Here is a 20671-nt window from a genome sequence, read left to right as displayed (position 1 = left end):
AATATAATTGATTTGTGGTATTTGCACCACAATTACATAATATACAGCTATGTTGTTCAAGTGCCTTTCTTCATGGTCTACTCGATGCCTTCATCATGTAGCAGGCAAATTACATCATGGCCTTGCTTGCTCGTCTGATATTCCACTTCAATTCATCCCAGGGCTTGACAGTTATATGAGTGTCCTTGTGATTTTTCCTGACAAGTTAATTTAAGGGTACAACTTGCATTTCTATGCAGCACTGTTTTCTTCAGCCAGCATTGAATCTAGTCACATGAATTATATATAAATAATCTTTCTTCTGTGGCGGATGATGAGTCCATCACCCATTTTGCCATTCACTGGAAAAGACTAAAGAAATTTACTATCTTGTTGTGGTCTATTCTGCCTGTAAAAAATATGCATTATTTTCTTGAAGGTCTCTTCAATGGAAGTATGATCCCCACCCCAGGAAATCCTGCAGGAGAGTGGGTTATTTATCAAAAGTGACTGAGGAACAAGACTCACCAGTTCAGCAATGTCTCTCATGTTTACATCCAGTCCAATGGTAATTGATTTCATCTTGAGGTTTAAAATTCCTTCTTTCACTTCTCAATCAGGTGGACCAATCAACATATAGAATGTGATCAAGTCTTCTGGGGCACATCACAGTGTCCTATCATCAAATAAATTATCACAAACAACACTGGGTGTTGGGGAGTTTCATGATAACTTGGAGGCAGTTGTTTGCTGCAACAACAATGCCCACAATTTCTTGCATAGGGGTGCTCATGGTAGCCATTTTTGATTCATTTTTTGTTCATTTTTGTAGACATAGAACATCAAAAATGAAGTGAAAAATGAAGTGAAAAATGGCTACTGTGAACCTGCCCTCCTTGAAATTTTCGAAAATGAGATAAAAAATGAGTGAAAAATGGAACAGCCCATTTTTTGGCACCCTGGCAGCCTTGAACTCTGCACCTTGTTGCAGACCCCACCTTATCTTATCATTTCTCCAATAGTATCTGTCAGCTGCAATTCTTCCCTGAGCCTCAACTAATTGGTTTTCAGTCTATTAAGAGTAATTTTTTTTGATTTTTTTGCTCATTCTGCAGTGCAAACGGTGAATAGAATAAAGTGGTTGTCATATCGGGAAAAAAGAAAAAGAACAGACAACACTGAAACACCCTTCAGCAACTTGAAACCTGAACACAAAAAATGGATGAAAAATAGATGAAAAACAGAAACACATCAAAAATGGACACAATGGCTGTTTTTGAAAAATGGCATTTTTGGGATCATTTTTGATGTGTTTCTTTGCCCGTTTTTGATTCTATTTTTCAGAAAAACGAGATGAGAAATGAGATGAAAAATGATTCAAAAACAGTAACTGTGAATGGCACTAATGCCATCCACCCAGTTTGTTTGATAAACTAGTTACCACAACATCATGTGCAAGATGGCATTGCTAATAGAAAGTATGTGAAGTTGTGAGTGTGTCTATTCAAAATTATGTGGGGAGAAGCCTCACATCCTTTTCTGAATATTTCCTGAATACCTCTTTCTGAGTCAGCCACAAATTGATTCAAAAGGTGCAAGATCACAATGAGTCTGCATGAAAATTTGCACAAAATCATACTCATCTTGGGACTTTGGCAGTGACAAAATTACTCTGCTTTCACAAGCACAACCATCCCTGCATGGTCTGAGATGCCACCAGATGCCATTCCATGATTGGAGGCTAGTCTACTGTCATCTGAGAGCTGTGTGAGGCTATAGGGTGGGCTTTGTTGCACCTGGAAGCATTGTAGTGTATTGGATGCAGCAAAACTACTTTAGCACTGACATAGCCATGCACTCAAGATGCTAATGCTTGGAGGTTGGTTGGAGGATCATTGTGTGATGTTTCTTCAAGGAAGTATGTGCAAATGTGCCTCAGTGTTGGTGTATTTTGTCAATTTGAGCCTGAAACATCTTGGGAACATCAAGTAAGTTGATTTAAATCTGTAATTACATTGCAGAATTACTGATATTCTTTAAATTAATAAGATACCCAGTAATGATATGTGTTCCGACAGTGCCAATACTTGATGGATGTTAGACGGCAAGACTTGGGCGATGGCTCCGTGAAATTCTTCATTGCAGATTGCATAATTATGGTACAAATACCACGAATCAATTATATTACTTAGCAAATATGCGGCCATCAATCGGCAACCGAGAATTCCGAGCAGATCAGTCTTGCTTTCCATAGGTAACCTCTCTCCGGCAATCCGTGTTCGCGGAGTCCTCGATAGCGTAGATAGCGTCACACGAATGAATCCGTTTTTTCCGCTCTCTCCCCGTTCCCCTCTGATCCCTGTCTCCCCTCCTCCTCTTTGGGATCAACGGTCTGCTCTCGCCCTCAGGCATCCCTGAACTCCCAACTGGGTTGTTTGGACCTCAGTCCCCCTCTCCGTTCAGTCCTTGTTTGTGTGTCGACCCCCTCATCTGTTCAAGCGAGGTGACCCCGATCAAGGAAACCTCGCATCCCGAATGTGGAAACCGCCATTGCGGGTCCCGCTTTTCCCTCGAAAACGGGATCCTCAAATGCGACTTCAACAATAGGGGATAGCGAGGCCCCAATCGTGGAATTAAAGTGCATCAAAAGGTGTTTCCGCGATTGAGGAAACCTGTACCAAATAGACTACATTTTAAGGATAAAAGGCGAAGTTTTAGAGGCCACAATTTTTCCAACACCCGTTGGGATTTAGATAATGCACGGCTAAAATATAAATGAGGTTCTTTGTACATACTGGCTGCAAAAAAAAAATGCCATTTTTCTGGGAGGGCTCATTGGGAAATACACTGCAGTTCTCAAGCCTCTGCTTTTAAATTTTTATATGCTACTGTGCTTCCAAGACATACTTTGAAGGGGTGATGTAATTAAATTAAAGCAGTTTGAGTGAGGGAGTGAAGGAGCAGGCTCACGCGACGCTTCGACGCGTCGTCGCAAAAATATCTACTTATAATGGCTCCGAGAGCCACACATTCCGTATTTGGCTAAACTCGCTAACGGGATAATGTAAATACATGAGAGCTATTATAAAACAATGGTAGTATGTGGGGGACAATGGCGATATATGCCAAGAATTTAGGTATTCAGACTGGTAACGTTACCTGGGGCATAGGTAACGTTACCAGTGGGTTACCAGCAGGTAACGTTTGTCTATGATATATCCTGTATACTCATGCCTTCTTCACCCCCTTCCCCACTTTCTTGGGTTCCTGTCCCTTTCATCCTTTCTTGCTTGTGAATGTTATATTTGTAGATATCATAGCCATTGATCTATATGCTTAGCTGCCCGATCACCCCTTGTTCAAGGTGCTTGATCAAGTTACTGGATACAATAAATAGAATTGAGACTTCTTTATCTGCTTGAATGGTCTATTGGTATGATACCTGCTTCGGGTTCCAACCCTGGTGGTCATGTAACTTTGAAGAGCAAGCATAGCAGAAGACCAGATTCGGTGACGAAATGGAGAAATTCATTCTTGAGGAGATTCTTGGGTTCGCCAGACGATGATTTGTAAGCGAAGAACGTGGAAGAGGCTAGAATTGACGAGTTGACTTCCAGGTGGTTTTTAGAGGCGTCGACGGGACCTAAGGGGTCGCCCTCGCGGCGTGCGGTAGGGATGACGGTGGCCCCAAGCTCTTTGGTTGTCTTGGTCCAGGGGATCTCGAAACTGGCGGAGTGGAAAGCCATCACGCAATATACGGAATAGAATTCTGAAGGGGGTAAGAAAAGTTGTAGTTAATGTGCAGAGAGTGTGGAAACGAACGTACTTGGTAGAACGGAGTCCGTGGTACTTAGGATCAAGGGCCGCGGCGACGGTAAGAGTTGTTTCACCAAGGCGGCGGCAACCAAAGAAGGTTACGAGGGCGACGGCCCACACAGCGGCGTGGAGAGATCTAGAGAGCGGCAAAGGTAAGTTAGATGTTCAATGGAGACAGGAGCTCGAAGAGCGAGATTGTGTTTCGTACCTGCCGAAATACAAGCGAGGTGTACCCACTCGTCGTCACTGGCATACCAGGGAGCGTGGTTCATGATATGCCAGCTGCGCAGGCCAGCTAGCCAAGAGCGGATGGTGTTGCCAGATTGCAGGCCCTTGAATTCACCGATGAAGGCGCACAGAAGAGCATAGTCGGCGGGCATGCGAGCCTCCTCGGAAATTTCCCACTTGTCGCAGAACTGTGTGAAGCGTAAGGGGCCCGCGCCGTAAGTCGATTCAGTGTTGGGAGCAAGAGCTCCTCGGACGGCCATAAGTGCAGATTCAAGAAGAGGGGGAGGGAGAGTTCGTGCTACAGCGGCATGGTGGCGAGAACCAAAAGGGGTGCGCCATGAAGAAATGCGGTTGGCAGTGGGGACGTGGGGGCGAAATTCGTTGTGAGTGATGGAGCGACCAGTCTGGGGTTTACGAGATCGTATAGTGCGTGAAGAGGCGTTGGAAATTTGAGGGGCAGATGATGTTAATGGTGAATGACAATCAGGGGGAGGAGATTTGATGGTGCGATTGGTAGGAGGAGGAGGTAGAGGGCGCAGAAAAGGATGGAAAGAATTTCGAGAACGCGTGGGGCGTGGCGACATGGAGTTAGGAGATTTTATCTTACCCATGGGTCTCTCGACGACACATGTCGACGAGGCAAGCTTTCGGTCGAGGCTAAACATAAAAGAAACAGTCGATTAGCTCGTCAGGGAGCTTGAAGATGGCTTGAAGGTGCGAGATGGCGTTGGCTGAGTATATCAAGTAAACCTCCTTTGCCTTCATCTGCCTGAATGGTCTAGTGGTATGATACGGCTGGTCACGCTGTTGCTTATGTTCTGTAAGTTTTTCCACTAACGATGATACATGCGTAGCTGGCGTCGTAGGGAATTTCACAACCTGATGTACAACCCCGCTAAGAACCAAACGGCCTCGCACCCTCGAGGGTCTAACCTCCTCGTCGAGCACCAGCTTTCTGGGACGTCCACGGTGGAGGCACGGGATACTAATGGGCTGCCATCGCTTGGTTGTCTGGGTCCTCTTCGGGTGTAGGTACGTACGCAATTCCCTCGACTCTCATTGTTTATGCCTCTCATTTCTATGGTTCAAAGAGTCCAAGGACCTCCTGCACATCGAAACGTCGACTTGGCGAAGCTTCAGGTTATTTATCGTTTTGACGGCGCTCGCTGACCTTGCCTACGATGGACGACGACTCTTTGCTTCTGGACAAGGTGGCCTAATGGGTGTTCGTTTGGTACTCGTCTCCAGCTCGACAGATGTCAGAGGCGATGATGAAGGAAGGTAATGTCGAGGAGGTGCCATCTGTTAATTCAGAACTCTTTTGTGGTATAACCACTGTATCGCTACTATTGTAATCTTAATCAGAATCCTCAGAAAGATCAGACAACTCTTCAACGAGCTCAAGAAGCTCCAACATTGTGACCGGGATGTGTTTGTCCGACGTGGAAAAGGTGTCGGCCTGGCCAATGAGGGAGTCGACGTTGGCATGCAGTCTTGCACGATGGCTCTGCACAAAAACAATCAGAATGAAATTCAATGATGGATGCGTATGATTGACCTCATCCTCCACATCATTGAAAATGGACCTGACTTCCATCAGCAACTGTGTATAACCTTCCACACGTCTTGTGGCTCGCTGCGTAATCTGGGTGCTGGTGATCTGGTGGCTTTTGATCCCACGTCTAGCCCTGTACTTTGTGGTGTGCGACTTTGCAAATGTACCATACAATTCAGATGCACTGCACTCAAGGCAGTGGGTGCGAACGAGGGCTTCTGTCTCTGCCCTGCGTCGTTTAGATAAGTTATGATCCCAGCCAGATGATGAGGTAAACTTACTTGAAGTCACAGTCATGAGTAGGGCATTTGAATACGTCGCTGTTGGCAGTAAGCATTTGGAGGACAAGATCTTTCCAGTCTGAATGTTTGGTATAACTAAAAGTCGTTAGCATCAAAAAGAATATACATTCAAATAGTTGACGTACATGTATGTCTCTCCAAATGTGTCCGCGATCCATGGTCGTGTTCTTGTGATTCAGGGTCATGGCCATACAATTCTTGACAACGCGGACACCGCCATTTGCCATCATCATCCTGATAATAATTGGTAGAGAGTTATACAATTGAAAGAAAGACTCACCTGTGACATGGCGAGCAAGGCTCGATCCAGAAAGATAGGCTGAAGGACCACCTCCATGAACAGTGAACGGATTTCAGCTGCTGTGAACTCTGCATCTGCGGGAGGCGGTTTCTCAACATCTGCGATGCTCGTAGGTGGTTCACTTTCGTCAACGAGAGGGTTGGGATCATCAGGCTTGTACTCAGCTGAGGTGAGTTGCACTGCACACACCAATGCGCCTGTTGTATCTTGAAAGAAATTGTGCGTCGCATGCGATGCTGCGCGTAGGAAAGTGCTCCGAGCGTAGGACTTGACGTCGAACAGGCCGTCGATAGGTGGTGAGTGCTGGAGGCTCCTGATGCTGCGAGCAATGTGATCAGTTAAGAGCACAAAGTTGCATAAGTGAACGACTTGCAGGAGCTGGCGTCGGACAAATATCCGGTGTCAGAGTAAGGGCGGTGAGATTGGCAGAGCCATTTGGCAGTCCTACTTCACAGACGCCTGGGCGCCCCATTTTGAGGTTTTCCTCGACTAGCAATAGCCCAGATCGTAGCTGAATTGGTAGTGAAGCCTGCGTAAGTCTGGAGAGTTTGGGTCAACCTTTATAAGTACCACTCACAGAGTTCCGCTTCCTGTGATTTTCGGCTAGCGAATGTGTAAAGGGAGCGACCAGATTCCGTTTCTTTCCGTTCTCCTTTCTGTGCAAATGATATCAGAACGTCAACCTGTAACGACATTAATGATTGTTCAGTGGTTCGTAACAACAAGAAAACGGACGCACAGTCAAAATGTCTCGTCCAGATTTTGTCCGTCAACTTCCAAGACTGTTTCATGACAGTTGGGCTTGTCGACTTTGACGGTGACGATGAAGGGCCACGCGAGTGCGTCTGGGCGTGGATGTTGACGCTGTTGCTCGCAAGTCAGTTGCCATGGTTCTACAGTGAAATTGTTGGGATATGTCGTCGCTTGAGAATGTTGGCTATTTGAGGAACTGAGCCGCTCCAAACGTCGCTCGGTCAAAGGAATGTGTTGCTGGCAGTGACGGAGAGCGCTGGACAATGCTAACAAAGGTCGGTAGTGGCGCAACATAAAAAAAAGGCCTGAATCCAGGATTGAACTGGAGACCTCCTGCACCCAAAGCAGGAATCATACCACTAGACCATCCAGGCTTCTATAGCAATGGCTAGAGTTCACTTCTGTTAAGCTGCGGGCGCTGTCTCGAGTGGCAAGTATTCAGTGACAACGACAGCCCCTGTGGTCTTGGCGATCACAGCGCCATCGAGCTACGTGTATCAAAATTAAATCAAAAGGCTAGTGCACGTTAAAGACATACTAGCGTGCATTCGCGTGAGGCCTTCGCGGCAGGGTGCTTGAACTTGAAGAAATTCATAGAAGAGGATCGAGGAGACACGCTCAATTGATAACTTGATAAAGGCGACACAAGCAAGAGGTAGAGATGGTCCTAACCCGCAAGTCCTAGTACTCTCTCGCGTTGAACACAGCGAGGAGAAGTAACGGAAAATGCAAGGCTGCCAGTTCGTGGATGTGGTGGGTAGGTTTGTCTCCGTGAGACTCGGAAAGTATATTTATCAATGGTTGTGCCTGCCTACAGCTGTCTCTCTAGTCTATTAGGAATGCAGTTTTAATAGAGGGCGTACAGCTACTATGAATCGGAACGACGATGTGTCTAAACGAGGCGTGACGAATGCAAACGTATCTATGGGGGTTGGGCAATGGACTGGAATGGGGAAGTGGGCATGGCTGGGGCTTGTGGTGGCGGCATGTTCCTGTACATGAACTGGGGATGGGGTTGGGGGAAGTAGGGAGGCTGGTAGAATTGGGTGTGTTGAGCCTGCGCGTTTGCGATAGCAGTGTCCCTGAGTATCTTTAACTTTTCTACTTCTCGGCGGTGCTGCTCCTCCTGCCCTCGAGCTTGCTTGCATAAGCAGTGCCTTGAGGTACGCGCAGACGTTGACGTTGAAGACGTGCTTCCAAAATTAGCGTGAGTTGTGGTAGGAGTTGTGATTGTTTCGTGGCAGAAGCCCGCGCGTGGTGCCAAAAATCCCAATTTCATAGGACACGCTGAAATCCTTCAGCGGAAAATCTGCGAGAACGAACCGCACTCGACTTTCAAGTTCACGGCATGATTGTTGTGATGCTTCTTTTGTCTTGAGCACAAGTCGTTACGTACAAGTAGGCGATAAAAATACACATCTATCCGACTTTGAAGGTTACAATGTACGAAATCAATTCATACTAAATAGTCATAATTGCCATTCCATGGGTAGCGGAGGTATGTGAAGTCGAATCGATCAAGCTCCATCCAAGAAATAAAAAACCGGCCCTCGAATTAAATACTGCGAAGGTTCAACCACCAACAGCTCCAGCGGGGGAGATAGGGTGAATAATTTTAGGCGTCAAGCGCCAGTTGTCAAAGTCGGACGGATAGGGTTGCTGGCGGTGATACAATAATCCGTTGTGAATGCATGGGCGGACGAAGAGTGGTGAGGCAAACAACGGGCGAAGAGAGCGGGGTTCTCTTCTTCTTTCAGGCCTCGGACTCGGCAATTGCTTTGGCGTGCCTCGCCGCAAGGGTACCTCCGCGTACACCTAGGTCTGCCACAGCCACTGGCACGCGGGCGACGTGCACGTTGGCGAGCCGGCGTTGGAACCTGTCAGCTCGCTTTAGTTCCTGCTCCCGGGCATCGATGGTAGCGGCGTCAGAGCGACGAGCCACGGAAGAATCATGGCGAGAGTAGGTGCGACCCATGAGACTTCCAGGTGCTGTGGGAAGTGCGTGGGCGGAGACGGTGAGGAGCGAGAAGAGAAGGGTGAAAAGGGCGATGAAAGTAAGGGTGGGGAGTTTGAAGAACATCGTGTTTGGCGCTGGGCGAGATTTGCGAATGTGGTTAAAAAGAGAATGTAACGTCGGTAAAGTTGGATACGACGGTAGGTGCTGCGGTGGAAAAGAGAAAGGACCTGCACAGCGAGGTGTGATTTACGGGCGTAGGAGTCGTGGAAGAGGGACACGCTCTTCAAGAGCTTTTGAACCTTGAGCTGCGGGAAGGAAGTCAAAGATGGTTCGGAAGAACTCTTGACTGGTTGATAAAGGACGCCAAAGCCAAAGCTTGACAAACTGTTTCGATGCTACCCTGACCGGCCAACCGGGCGGCAGTGAATAGGTACAATGGAGGGCGTCAATCACCGAGCCAGTTCAATCTTCGTGCCCATTGTAATTACCCTGAGAAAGAACGCCAGACAATGGACGAGATGATGTTGGCTCCAAAACTTATAACAAGCAAGTTACTTCTCATCGCTACAATATAAAAATGTGAGCCCGATTTTCGCTTGCCCTGCACTTACCGCTATGATTCAAATAAGCACTGGCATTGGTTGTGTTGACCGAGGAAGGAGGCAATAATAGAATGATCGTACCTTGATATGTCACAAACTTGTCACAAACCCAACTCTTGGACAACCCATGCCCTTTTGGACCCATGTCAACTTACCGCAAACCGCCAGTCGATTGGGAAATTTTGCCACTAGAGATTTGGAGCTTGATTCTCAGGCATGCAACACTCGTTCCCGATCTTACCTCGACAGAGCTATGCAACTACGGTATGGGCAACCCCATGGTGTCACAAAGAACAAAGATGCACAAGCGGTCTTTGGTGAGATTTATGTCTTCTTCTTCAACCCATTGATTGTCATATTGGTTCTAGAGGACGAAGCAAAGTCTGGTTCGGGTATGCAAAACTTGGTATGCAAGCGCCATACGGTTTTTATATGAAGCTGTTTTGCTTGGCCAGGGGAAGTCCCTGGCTTCACTGTACGAGGGTCTCAAGCGTTCTCATCGCCCATTGATTGATTCCGATACTGGAGAGCTGTCTTTAGGTTGGTGGACAAAACGATTAGATGTTAGGATGCGAGACTCTACCGACGATGTCAAGAGCGATATGGTTCTCGTTGGGAGAATTGTCGCTATGCTGCCGAACCTTTCCATCCTTACATTCGATGTCCGTGGCTATGGTTATTGTCCAGTCTATGGAGGCCTGCAGACTCTTCCAAGCAATGTACTGCGATCAACCTCTCCTGAGAAGCTCAACGTGGTATACTGGCACAGTCCAAATGTTCTACCTATGGCAGAGTACTGGCTCGAGCTTCTGAGTAGTCGGCCTTATCTCCGCTCGATCAGCGACTTCGCATGGGGAGACCATCGTCCCATGGCCACCGCCGTTCCCAACTTTCCCTCACTAACGTCTTTGCATCTATCTCGTTCGTGGAGCGCCGAATACTTTAGTCGCTTAGAGCTCCCCCACCTCCAGCACTTAACATATCGTGCGAACCACGACTTCACGCAAAATTTAGCTCCGTTTCTCCAAAACCATGGCGCAAACCTGATGTCTTTCACAACGGATTGTTCCGCGAATATCCTCCCGCTGATTTTGGAAACCTGCCCAAATCTCATAAGCTTGGAGCTTGTCGTGGGTGACTGGATCTCTTTACCTGACAATAGGCCCGCACTCCCCCTATCAGAACAATGAAACTCACTTGCCGGCGGCATCAGCACGGAAGCCTGTATGTGTATCATCACCTTTTTACCTTTATCATTGATGCCATGTCCATGTGTCCTACTTTGAAAACTGTTCGTTTGGCCGATGAACGGATAAACAAACACCTCCATAAACTTCAAGGTCAACTGAAAATCCTTTCGGAGGCGGGGGTAACATTAGAAAATGGGGAAGGACTGCTGATCGCCCTAAGCTGAGGTGTAAAGTTCCGTTTCCGGGTACAACTTTCGTGTATCATTCCATCCACTAAAAGTAAGCCTTCCGATCCTAATCAAGAGCTGCCATGCCTGACGATTTGCACTCAAGGTGCGGGCCACCGACGGACAAATCGTTTTCTGTTGAATCAATTTTGGAAACTCCCCCAAACTTCGAAACTTCGAAAGCTCACCATCAACCACTGGACCAACTTGCGCACAGATATATCACAACGCGATTAAACCCGTCTCCTGGAATCTTCACAGCAAACGGGGACTTTAACTCCTCATCTTCGATCTTATCCTCAAGACCAAGGCTATCCGCTCTACAATAAATACAGTTCGATTATCCGATAAATGAAACGTTGTTGGTTTGAAAGCACAAACTCGTCTACCTAGAGAACTTTAAAGGTCCTTTCAGCGACGGCATGGCTTTCCTTTCGCGAGGCGAGCTCGTTCCAGAGCCGCATTACCTGCGCATAAGTTGCCTTTTGTAAGTCGTAACCGAAGGCCAGCTCGAGCTCGTTTATCGTGTTTCATTTCCCCCCCTCTCCCGAAATATTTCCGATGATAACAGCGCGCCCGCCTAACAACTATGTTGGGGTTAAAACGGCCACCTATCGACGGTCGTCTTCTATGTATCATAGCCAGAGGCCGATGCCCCTTACAAACACGTGAACTTTTGTAAACAATTTTCAGAGTCGAGACAAATTTGCCTCATCCAATAACACTTAAGTTTGGTGGCGTTACAGAGGCGGAAGGGGACTTTAAGTAGCCGAAATCAGAAGTCGGGTGCCTTTCGCACCCGACTCCGACATAATTTCACTCGAGGTATGGCTGCGTACATACAGAAGAGAAATGTATCTAAAAGGCAGTGGGAGGGTGGGTGACGAAAAATAGAGACAGCTTCAACTATAAAGTGGGAGTGAGCTGTTGTCACGAGAGCCTTACAATAAAATGAGAAAATCGCACCTAGCTGAGGGAGTGAGAGTTGAAACGAGAGCCTTATGGAAAGGGGGCGTTTCATCTCACTCCTCAACTAGCGGTGCGAGTTTAAAAATAAACTGTGTTCAAGCGTGAAGCACAGCGCGTAAATCCAAGCGTGGATTGTGAAGTTTGCCAGCGGGCGAGTGAGCGGCGGCTCAGTAGTCGTGCGTTGGCGAACGTGACGACAGTGTTGTGCGCGTGTAACTCAAACTTTGGACAGTGTTCATTGGACTTGAGTAAACATAGTTTAAACTCGACCAATAACACTTAAGTTTGGTGGCGTTACAGAGGCGGAAGGGGACTTTAAGTAGCCGAAATCAGAAGTCGGGTGCCTTTCGCACCCGACTCCGACATAATTTCACTCGAGGTATGGCTATAGTCCTATTGAAAGAGAAGAGAAAAGTGATGAGTTTACGTAGTGAAGGATGTGAGGAGCGAGTGGAAAGATGTGGGCGCGCACGAGATAAATCATTTGTTAAAAATACAACTTGTCCAATAGTAAAGTAGTTGATGTCCATAGAATAGCTGAGGGGGGGTGGTGGTGGGGTGTAAAGGTAAATGTCGATAAGAGTCTGTTAATAAAGAAGATAAGAAATGTCTATGGGAAGATAAAGAGGAAAAAGTTGGTTCTCCAAAGCGTGGAGTTAATTCTCCAAAGCGTGGAGAAAGGTAGTCTGGGATCGCTTCGTCTGTCCGAAAAGGAGTGCCTGAATGAGCACGGGGTTTTTCCGAACGTAAATCTTGAAGGTGTCGGACGCCCATCTGCCGATAGCTTGAATTATTGAGGGAGGGACACCGTTTTCCGCTAAGGAAGTTGCTCCTCCGGCTCGGAGAGACTGACCGGCGGTGTCAGAATTGAAGAAACGACGTAGACGTCGTATGAAGAAGGAGCGGGTAGGGACGGTCCCCTGGCTAGTGAGCCATAGCGGCGAGCTGAAGGGGAATTTGGCATCACGGGCTCGCAGATAAGTTAGAAATCGATTGTGGGGGTCAAATTTGTGTGGGTTTTTGCGCACGATGATAGTATTTCCCTCGTAAAACCTGTCGGCCTTATGTCCAGGCAGGAAAAACTTGTAGAAATCGTCGTTGGTTTGCACCGTGCTGCGCTTTGTGAGTTTTCTGGGGTCCCTAAGTTCTGGGTCGTCAGGGTACGTCATTTCGCCCAAGTGAAGAAGCGCAAAGAACCCGGTTAACAGTTGAGCGAGGAAAAGAATGTCGTCGTAGTCGGTGGAAGAGGAGAGTTTGTCGACGACAGTTTCAAGGTCTTCAATTGTCAAGGCACGCTTGCGTGAGGTAGGGACAGCTCGCATCCTTTTGCAACCCTGCAATGTACGATGTACCAGGGCAGAGTTGCGTGAAGAGCGAATGTCAGGGAAGTATGGTTCCAACTGATGGCATATACCTGACAGGTATGTTCCCACCGAATCGGGCTTGATGTGGTGACACATGTATACGGTGAAAAGGCTCAAGGTATCGGGGGTGGGGTCTAGAGGGTAGTCATGCATTTTTACGAAATTTAGGTATGAGTTGAGGGCTGAACCGTAGTTTTTCCAAGTCGAGTTGTCCACGGCTTGTCCGAGAGCAATAGCGCGTTCATGGACGAGGCGCTCTCGTGTCCAGACTTCCCTGAGGGGTTGTCTAGACCTGACGTTTGATGTGATCATTTTTTTGTTGCCCCCAGCATCAGTCGAGGGGGTGTGAACGGCGTTATGGTAATACCAGGCACATACCGTCTTGCCAAGTTGAAATTGTTTCGTGAGATTGCGTCGGCGACGTAGTTGAGTTCACCTGCGATGTGAAGCACTCGGAGGTGAAGGCTGCCATTGATTAAGGCATCAGCAGCATTGATTAAAATGTTGTTGTAGTGAGGCAGGCACCGCAAAGTGTTGAAAATTGTGACGGTGTTGTCGTTATCGGTGTAAAGCAATATGCGTGATGAGGGGGGCGGATGTTGGGATTCAACAACATGGTTGAGTGCAGCAAGTACACATAGTGCTTCGAAATAAAAGATCTGTTCTTCGTCAAGTCCATCGGGTACAGGAGAGTAGAAGCCGACGCATTTGTCAGGCCACCAAAATCCCATGCCTTCTAGACAGGCATCGCAGTATAACGTGAAATCGGCAGACGAGGCATCCCAGCGAATTTGTTGGATCAGGTGAATACCTGAGTCTCTTTCAAGGTGGCTAATCGCCCAGGACAAGTCGGCACGTACAGCATTGTTGATCCTCACACACCTGTCAGGGGCATTTTTGCCGCTTATTTTTGCGTAGAAGTTGTTAAGCGCAGGTCTGAGCAGGGGGAAGACATTGAAGCTCCAGTTCATCCAACCAGCCAATCGTTGCCATTCCCTCAACGAAAAACGACGACGGTTGGTGATGAAGTCAGTTATTGCATTGATCAAGTCTTTCAAGGAGTCCGGGGGCATGGACATGGTGAGTGCATTTGTGTCGACCTCTATTCCGATGATGGTGAGGATTGATCCATAGACTTGTTTCTTCTCCTTGTGGGGTAGGTTAATTTCGTCCCAAAGGCGTAAGATTTTCACTTGATTCGTGGGCATGAATTTTCGGTATGGTTGGTACCAAGTGACGTTGGAGGCGTGCTCAGGTCCAAAGGAGTCATCGGAGTAGGTGCCTAAAAATTCAATATCCCGCTTTTTCTTTGCAATCCACGACACCAGGGACATAAAGGCAATCCAGTTGCATCCTGAACCACGTCCACCAAAAGCGCAGTTCCTGTCAACATGTAGAAGGTTGTCGATACGATTGATTTGCTTTATCTGCCAGTAGGGGTGTACTGGTAGAAGTCTGTAGGCTTCGGCAACATCTGATTTGAATAGTATGCAAGGTGATTCGGGGTCGCGACGGTGCATCGACAAGAGAAATTCCCCAAGATGGCGTAGGTTGTCCAGTGGGTACCCTGCAATGTCGTCTCTGGGGATCATGCTATTTAATGAATACTTCCCAGCGCTCTGATGTGTGACCATTCGCAAATCCGTGGAGTGAGGTTTGGGAATGGCGAATATGGGCATACAATACATGCCTGGTAAGAGACATTCTCCAAAAGACTCAGAGAAACGTCCCTTAAATATTTCGTGATCGCGTTGGTCACGTAGAAATTGCACCTCCTTCACATCATCTGGTGGAGGGTATGAAAGGTCCAATGTGTCTGGATACTCTCCGCGGTGGGTATCGGCCCATGGCCAGAAACCCTCCCGGAGACCAAGGCACACTGAGGCTACAAATGGTTGATTGGGGTGTGTTTCAAGGAGTTGCTCAAAGCGGTCGACGTAGATGGGAGTCACTATGTCAAACAGCTCCGGGTTTTCATTGATGGTCTTGGTAACAATAGGATTTGATAGCTCTGATTTGGGGATGGGTGGCAAGGGTGCCGCAGTTTCCGACCAGTCAGCTGATGACTTTGAGAAATAATCGTCACTTTCCCAAACATTATGACGAAGGTATCTAGGTTGAAGGTTTTGAGCTAGATCCTTCTTTAAAATCGCAATTTTCCTTTCCGTGACCGGTGCACTTGCATTTCTTGCAGGCATGTCGGAAGCGACAGTCTTCGGCGGAATTTCTGCATCCATTGATAGAATTGAATCGGTTGCAGAGCTCGGTCTTGTTGCCTGTCCTGGATGTGAGTCGGTTAGACGAGAGGCGAGAGCTGTCTGATTCGACTCCATCCGGCATGACGATGGCTGAGAAAAGTCTTGAGAAACGGTGAGCATCGGTGAGCAGAGCGTTTTGTCCTCCCCCGACTTCGTTTCTGATAGCGATATCGTACAGGATGATTTTTCGATGCGAGGATTGAACCCTGGCTGAGAAATGGCCTTCGATGTACTCGCAGTGTTCGAGTCGAGGATACCGATAATCGTCGATAAGGCTTTGAGTTTCGTAGTCTCCTTTCTTCGAAAACTTTCGACGACGTCGTCCATGAGGTTGATGGATTCTTGCTCGAAAGGCGAGTCGTCGTTCCGTAGGTCTCCTGTGTTTGATTCATTGCGCTCTGGACTTGGTTGTCGTTGTCCATTCTCAGGCGTTCCCATAGAGATAACGTTGGTGTCTCCATCTGCAGTCTGTTGAGTAACGTTGGGGTTCCCTGGGTCCTGTGAGGCATGTTCTCCTCTAGGTAACCCTGGATTCGAGTCGAAAGTGGTAGAAGAGCCTTGCCTCCCTCCATCTGCGTTATTAGCGTCGGAGGACTCATGTCCGGGTTCTGCAGATGCAAAGTATATGGCATGACCTTCACTCATAGGAGTTGAACTGAGGTACGATGAATACGCAGTATTTTATTGACGAAAAATAGAGACAGCTTCAACTATAAAGTGGGAGTGAGCTGTTGTCACGAGAGCCTTACAATAAAATGAGAAAATCACACCTAGCTGAGGGAGTGAGAGTTGAAACGAGAGCCTTATGGAAAGGGGGCGTTTCATCTCACTCCTCAACTAGCGGTGCGAGTTTAAAAATAAACTGTGTTCAAGCGTGAAGCACAGCGCGTAAATCCAAGCGTGGATTGTGAAGTTTGCCAGCGGGCGAGTGAGCGGCGGCTCAGTAGTCGTGCGTTGGCGAACGTGACGACAGTGTTGTGCGCGTGTAACTCAAACTTTGGACAGTGTTCCAGCTAACTGCATAATCGTAGACCACATCTGAAATTTCACTTTGCGCCTTTGTCTACATCCGTTTTAGGCCGTGGCTATGTAAATCATGACGCCGATTCGCGCGCGCTGCCCATTGCTCCAAGTTCTAGCACCGTTTCGGTAGTTGCTCCAAACGCTCCAATCCCGCCCCGCACGTCATAAGGGTGGAGCGGTTGGAACTTGCCAACTTGGAAGGGCGTTCTACCTAATACAGTTGTTTGTACAAATAAAGGCGCACAAAGTAAAATTTAGATATGGTCTACGGTTATGCAGTTAGCTGTCATTGGACTTGAGTAAACATAGTTTAAACTCGATCAATTCAAGAATGTTGAGATCTGAGATCTGAGAGGTCACATTTGCCAGCGTTTGCCAAGCAAACCCAACTCCCTATGAAACGCACATATCACACAATGCGCAAACCGCCAGTCGACTGGGAAATTTTGCCTCCAGAGATTTGGACATTGATTTTTAGGCATGCAACGCTCGTTCCCGATCTTACCTCGACAGATTTATGCAACTACGGTATGGGCGACCCCATAAATTGTCAACAAAGAAAACTGCACAAACGGTCTTTGGTGAGTTTTATGTCTTCTTCTTCGACTCCATCACTATATTGTTTCTAGAGGACGAAGCAAATTTTGGTCCGGGTATGCAAGACTTGGTATACAAGCGCTATCCGTTTTTTAAATGAAGCGGTTTTGCTGGGCCGGGGGAAGTCCCTGGCTTCGCTACACAAGGGTCTTCAGCGTTCTCATCGTTCATCGATTGATTCCGATACTGGAGAGCTGCCTCTGGGTTGGTGGACAAAACGGTTAGACGTTGCGATGCGAGACTCTACCAACGATGCCAAGAGTGACATGGTTCTCGTTGGGAGAATTGTTGCGATGCTGCCAAACCTTTCCATCCTTACATTCAATGTCCGTGGCCATGGTTATTTTCCAGCCTATGGAGGCCTGCAGACTCTTCCAAGCAGTATACTGCAATCAACCTCTCCTGAGAACCTTAACGTGGTATACTGGCACAGTCCACATATTCTGCCTACGGCAGAGGATTGGGTCAAGCTCCTGAGTAGTCGTCCTCACCTTCGCTCGATGAGCGACTTTGGGTGGGGAGAATATCGACCCGTGGTCAACGCCGTTCCCAACCTTCCCTCACTCACGTCTTTACATCTATCTTTTTCGTGGAGCATCGAATACTTCAGTCGCTTAGAGCTCCCCCACCTCCAGCACTTGACATATCGTGCGAACTCCGACTTCACGACAAATTTCGCTCCGTTTCTCCAAAATCATGGCGCAAAATTGATGTCTTTCACAACGGATTATCACACATCTGAGTGGAATATGCTCCCCCTAGTTTCGGAAACCTGTCCAAATCTCATAAGCTTGGAGCTATCCATGGATGACTGGATCTTCTTACCTGGCAACATCTGCGCACTTCCCCCTATCAGATTAATGAAACTCACTTGCCGGCGGCTTGAGCACGGAAGGCATCTGTATCGTCGTCTTTTTCCCTTCATCATTGATGCAATGACCGTGTGTCCTACACTGAAAACTGTTCGGTTTGCCGACGAACGCGTCTTCTGTGATTTAAACAATCACCTTCATGTATTTCAAGGTCAACTGAAAACCCTTTTGGAGGCGGGGGTAACATTCGAAAATGCGGAAGGACGGCTGATCGCCCTAAGCTGAGGTGTTTGTTCTGGCCACAGCTTTCGTGTATCGTTCCATCCTTTAAAAGTAAGCCTTCCGATCTTGATCAAGAGCTGCCATTCCTGACGATTTGCACTTAAGCTGCTTTGCGACCGCCGATGGACAAACGTTACCTATGTACTATGAATTATTTCCGGAAATGCGGAGATTATCCTCACCACTGGGCGCACAAAAACCTCAACAGCAAAAGGGCAATTGACTTCCTCATCTTCGATTTCATCGTCAAGGCCAAGGCCATCTGCACTACACTAAATACAGTTGGGTTATCCAGTGAACGAAACGTTGTTGGTTTGAAAGCACAAACTCGTCTACGTAGAGAACAATTGAAGGTGGGGTAGCTTTAAAAATTCGGAAGGAAATCAACCCAGAGGTGCAATACCTCCACATGAGATGCCTTTGTAGGTCGTAACCGGTGGCGAGCTCGTTTATCGTGATTCATTTCCCCCCCCCCTCTTCCGAAATATTTCCGATCAACAACGAGCGTGCCCGCCTAACAACTACGTTGGGGTAAAAACGGCCACTTCTCCACGGTTGTCTTCTATGTATCATGGCCAGCGGCCGATGCCCCTTCCAAACGCGTAAACAATTTTCAAAATCAACGAGAGTGGGGACAAATTGGCCTCACTCAAAATTGTTTGAATGTTGAGTCTTGAGATGTCACGTTTGCCAAGCAAACCCAACTCCGTTTGAAGCGCATCTGATATCACACACTGGACAACCCCCATGTTGAAACCGCCAGTCGACTGGGAAATTTTGCCACCAGAGATCTGGACGTTGATTTTCAGGCATGCCACGCTCGTTCCCAATCTTATCTCGACGGAGTTATACAACTACGGCACGGGCGACCCCACAATGTTCCAACAAAGAAAACTGCACAAGCGGTCTTTAGTGAGTTTTATGTCTTCTTCTTCAACTCCATCACTATATTGTTTCCAGTGGACGAAGCAAAGTTTGGTTCGGGTATGCAAGACTTGGTATACAAGCGCTATCCGTTTTTTATATGAAGCGGTTTTGCTGGGCCGGGGGAAGTCCCTGGCTTCACTGCACGAGGGTCTTCTGCGTTCTCATCGTCCATCGATTGATTTCGAAACTGGAGAGCTGCCTCTAGGTTGGTGGACAAAACGATTAGATGTTGGGATGCGAGACTCTACCGACGATGCCAAGAGTGACATGGCTCTCGTTGGGAGTATTGTCGCAATGCTGCCAAACCTTTCCATCCTTACATTCGATGTCCATGGCCATGGTTATTCCCCAGACAATGGAGGCCTGACTCTTCCAAGCAGTATACTGCGATCAACCTCTCCTGAGAACCTCAACGTGGTATACTGGCACAGTCCAAATGTTCTGCCTACGGCAGAGGATTGGCTCGAGCTTCTGAGTAGCCGCCCTCACCTTCGCTCGATCAGCGACTTTGCATGGGGAGAATACCGTCCCATGGCCACCGCCGTTCCCAACTTTCCCTCACTCACATCTTTACATCTGTCTCGTTCGTGGAGCGTCGAATACTTCAGTCACTTGGAGCTCCTCCACCTCAAGCACTTGACATATCGCGCGCACTACGCTGACTTTGCGCAAAATTTAGCTCCGTTTTTCCAAAACCATGGCGCAAACCTGATGTCTCTAACAACGGATTGTCACGCATCTGGGTGGAACATCCTCCCCCTGATTTCGGAAACCTGTCCAAATCTCATAAGCTTAGAGCTTGTCATTGAGGACTGGAGCTCTTTACCTGACAATAGGTCCGCGCTTCCCCCTATCAGAACAATGAAATACGCCTGTGGGCGGCCTCAGCATGGAAGGCGTCTGTATCGTCGCCTTTTTGCCTTCATCGTTGACGCCATGACCCTGTGTCCTACATTGAAAACTTTCCGGTTTTCCAATGATCGCAGCATTTCTAATCTGAGCGTACACCTTCATGTACTTCAAAGTCAAGTGAAAGTCCTTTTGGAGGCGGGGGTAATATTAGAAAATGCCGAAGGATTGTTAATTGACCTAGGCTGAGGTATTTGTATGGAGCAAGGTGCCTTGTTTTCGAGCACAGTTTTGGTGTAGCATTCCATCCAATAAGGTAAGCTTCCAATTCTAATCAAGAGCTGCCATGCCTGACGATTTGCACCTAAGGTGCGTTACGGCCACCCACGGACATACGTTATTTGTGTACTACGATTTTTTTTTCGAATATGTGGAGATTATTTTCAACTAGTGCACCAACTCTTCCGCGTAGACATCTCACTTTCCCTCAGCGAACGTGTCGCCTCCTGGCGTCTTCACAGCAAAAACGCACTTTACTTCCTCATTTTCGATCTTATCATCAAGGCTATCTGTTCTACACCAATGTACAGTTCGGTTTGAAAGCACGAACTCATCTCCTTGGAGAACAATTGAACGTCCTTTCAGCTCTGGGGTGGCTTTATAAGAAATTTGGAAGGAAT

General features: G+C 47.6%; 4 protein-coding genes across 4 annotated transcripts; 2 read left to right on the top strand and 2 right to left on the bottom strand.

Annotated features, from left to right (window-relative positions):
- Positions 1 to 5380: 5380 nt before the first annotated feature.
- Positions 5381 to 7529, bottom strand: LACBIDRAFT_324699 (uncharacterized protein; the record flags this gene model as incomplete). The annotated part of the gene is made up of 9 exons (XM_001878065.1): positions 5381 to 5731; positions 5764 to 5807; positions 5860 to 5955; positions 6006 to 6114; positions 6161 to 6360; positions 6639 to 6710; positions 6759 to 6837; positions 7206 to 7310; positions 7473 to 7529. 9 exons carry the CDS (start codon positions 7527 to 7529, stop codon positions 5381 to 5383), a joined length of 1113 nt encoding a protein of 370 aa, XP_001878100.1.
- Positions 7530 to 8291: 762 nt separating this feature from the next.
- Positions 8292 to 9189, bottom strand: LACBIDRAFT_293296 (uncharacterized protein). Its single transcript, XM_001878064.1, has 2 exons — positions 8668 to 9189; positions 8292 to 8645 (listed from the first exon to the last, which is right to left on the bottom strand). The coding sequence occupies exon 1, from the start codon at positions 9012 to 9014 to the stop codon at positions 8688 to 8690; it is 327 nt and encodes a 108-aa protein (XP_001878099.1). The 5' UTR covers positions 9015 to 9189; the 3' UTR covers positions 8292 to 8645; positions 8668 to 8687.
- Positions 9190 to 9620: 431 nt separating this feature from the next.
- On the top strand, positions 9621 to 10683 carry LACBIDRAFT_324697 (uncharacterized protein; the record flags this gene model as incomplete). The annotated part of the gene is made up of 2 exons (XM_001878405.1): positions 9621 to 9899; positions 9949 to 10683. 2 exons carry the CDS (start codon positions 9621 to 9623, stop codon positions 10681 to 10683), a joined length of 1014 nt encoding a protein of 337 aa, XP_001878440.1.
- Positions 10684 to 16940: 6257 nt separating this feature from the next.
- On the top strand, positions 16941 to 20639 carry LACBIDRAFT_293295 (uncharacterized protein; the record flags this gene model as incomplete). The annotated part of the gene is made up of 9 exons (XM_001878404.1): positions 16941 to 17105; positions 17154 to 17177; positions 17277 to 18088; positions 18145 to 18266; positions 18321 to 18568; positions 18642 to 18746; positions 19025 to 19127; positions 19176 to 20307; positions 20361 to 20639. 8 exons carry the CDS (start codon positions 16941 to 16943, stop codon positions 19241 to 19243), a joined length of 1647 nt encoding a protein of 548 aa, XP_001878439.1. The 3' UTR covers positions 19244 to 20307; positions 20361 to 20639.
- Positions 20640 to 20671: the final 32 nt, after the last annotated feature.

This window comes from Laccaria bicolor, genomic scaffold, assembly GCF_000143565.1.
Source record: "Laccaria bicolor S238N-H82 LACBIscaffold_6 genomic scaffold, whole genome shotgun sequence".
Classification (NCBI taxonomy): domain Eukaryota; kingdom Fungi; phylum Basidiomycota; class Agaricomycetes; order Agaricales; family Hydnangiaceae; genus Laccaria; species Laccaria bicolor.
Note: the sequence above shows the minus strand (reverse complement) of the source record. Positions and strands in the feature narration are given on the sequence as shown.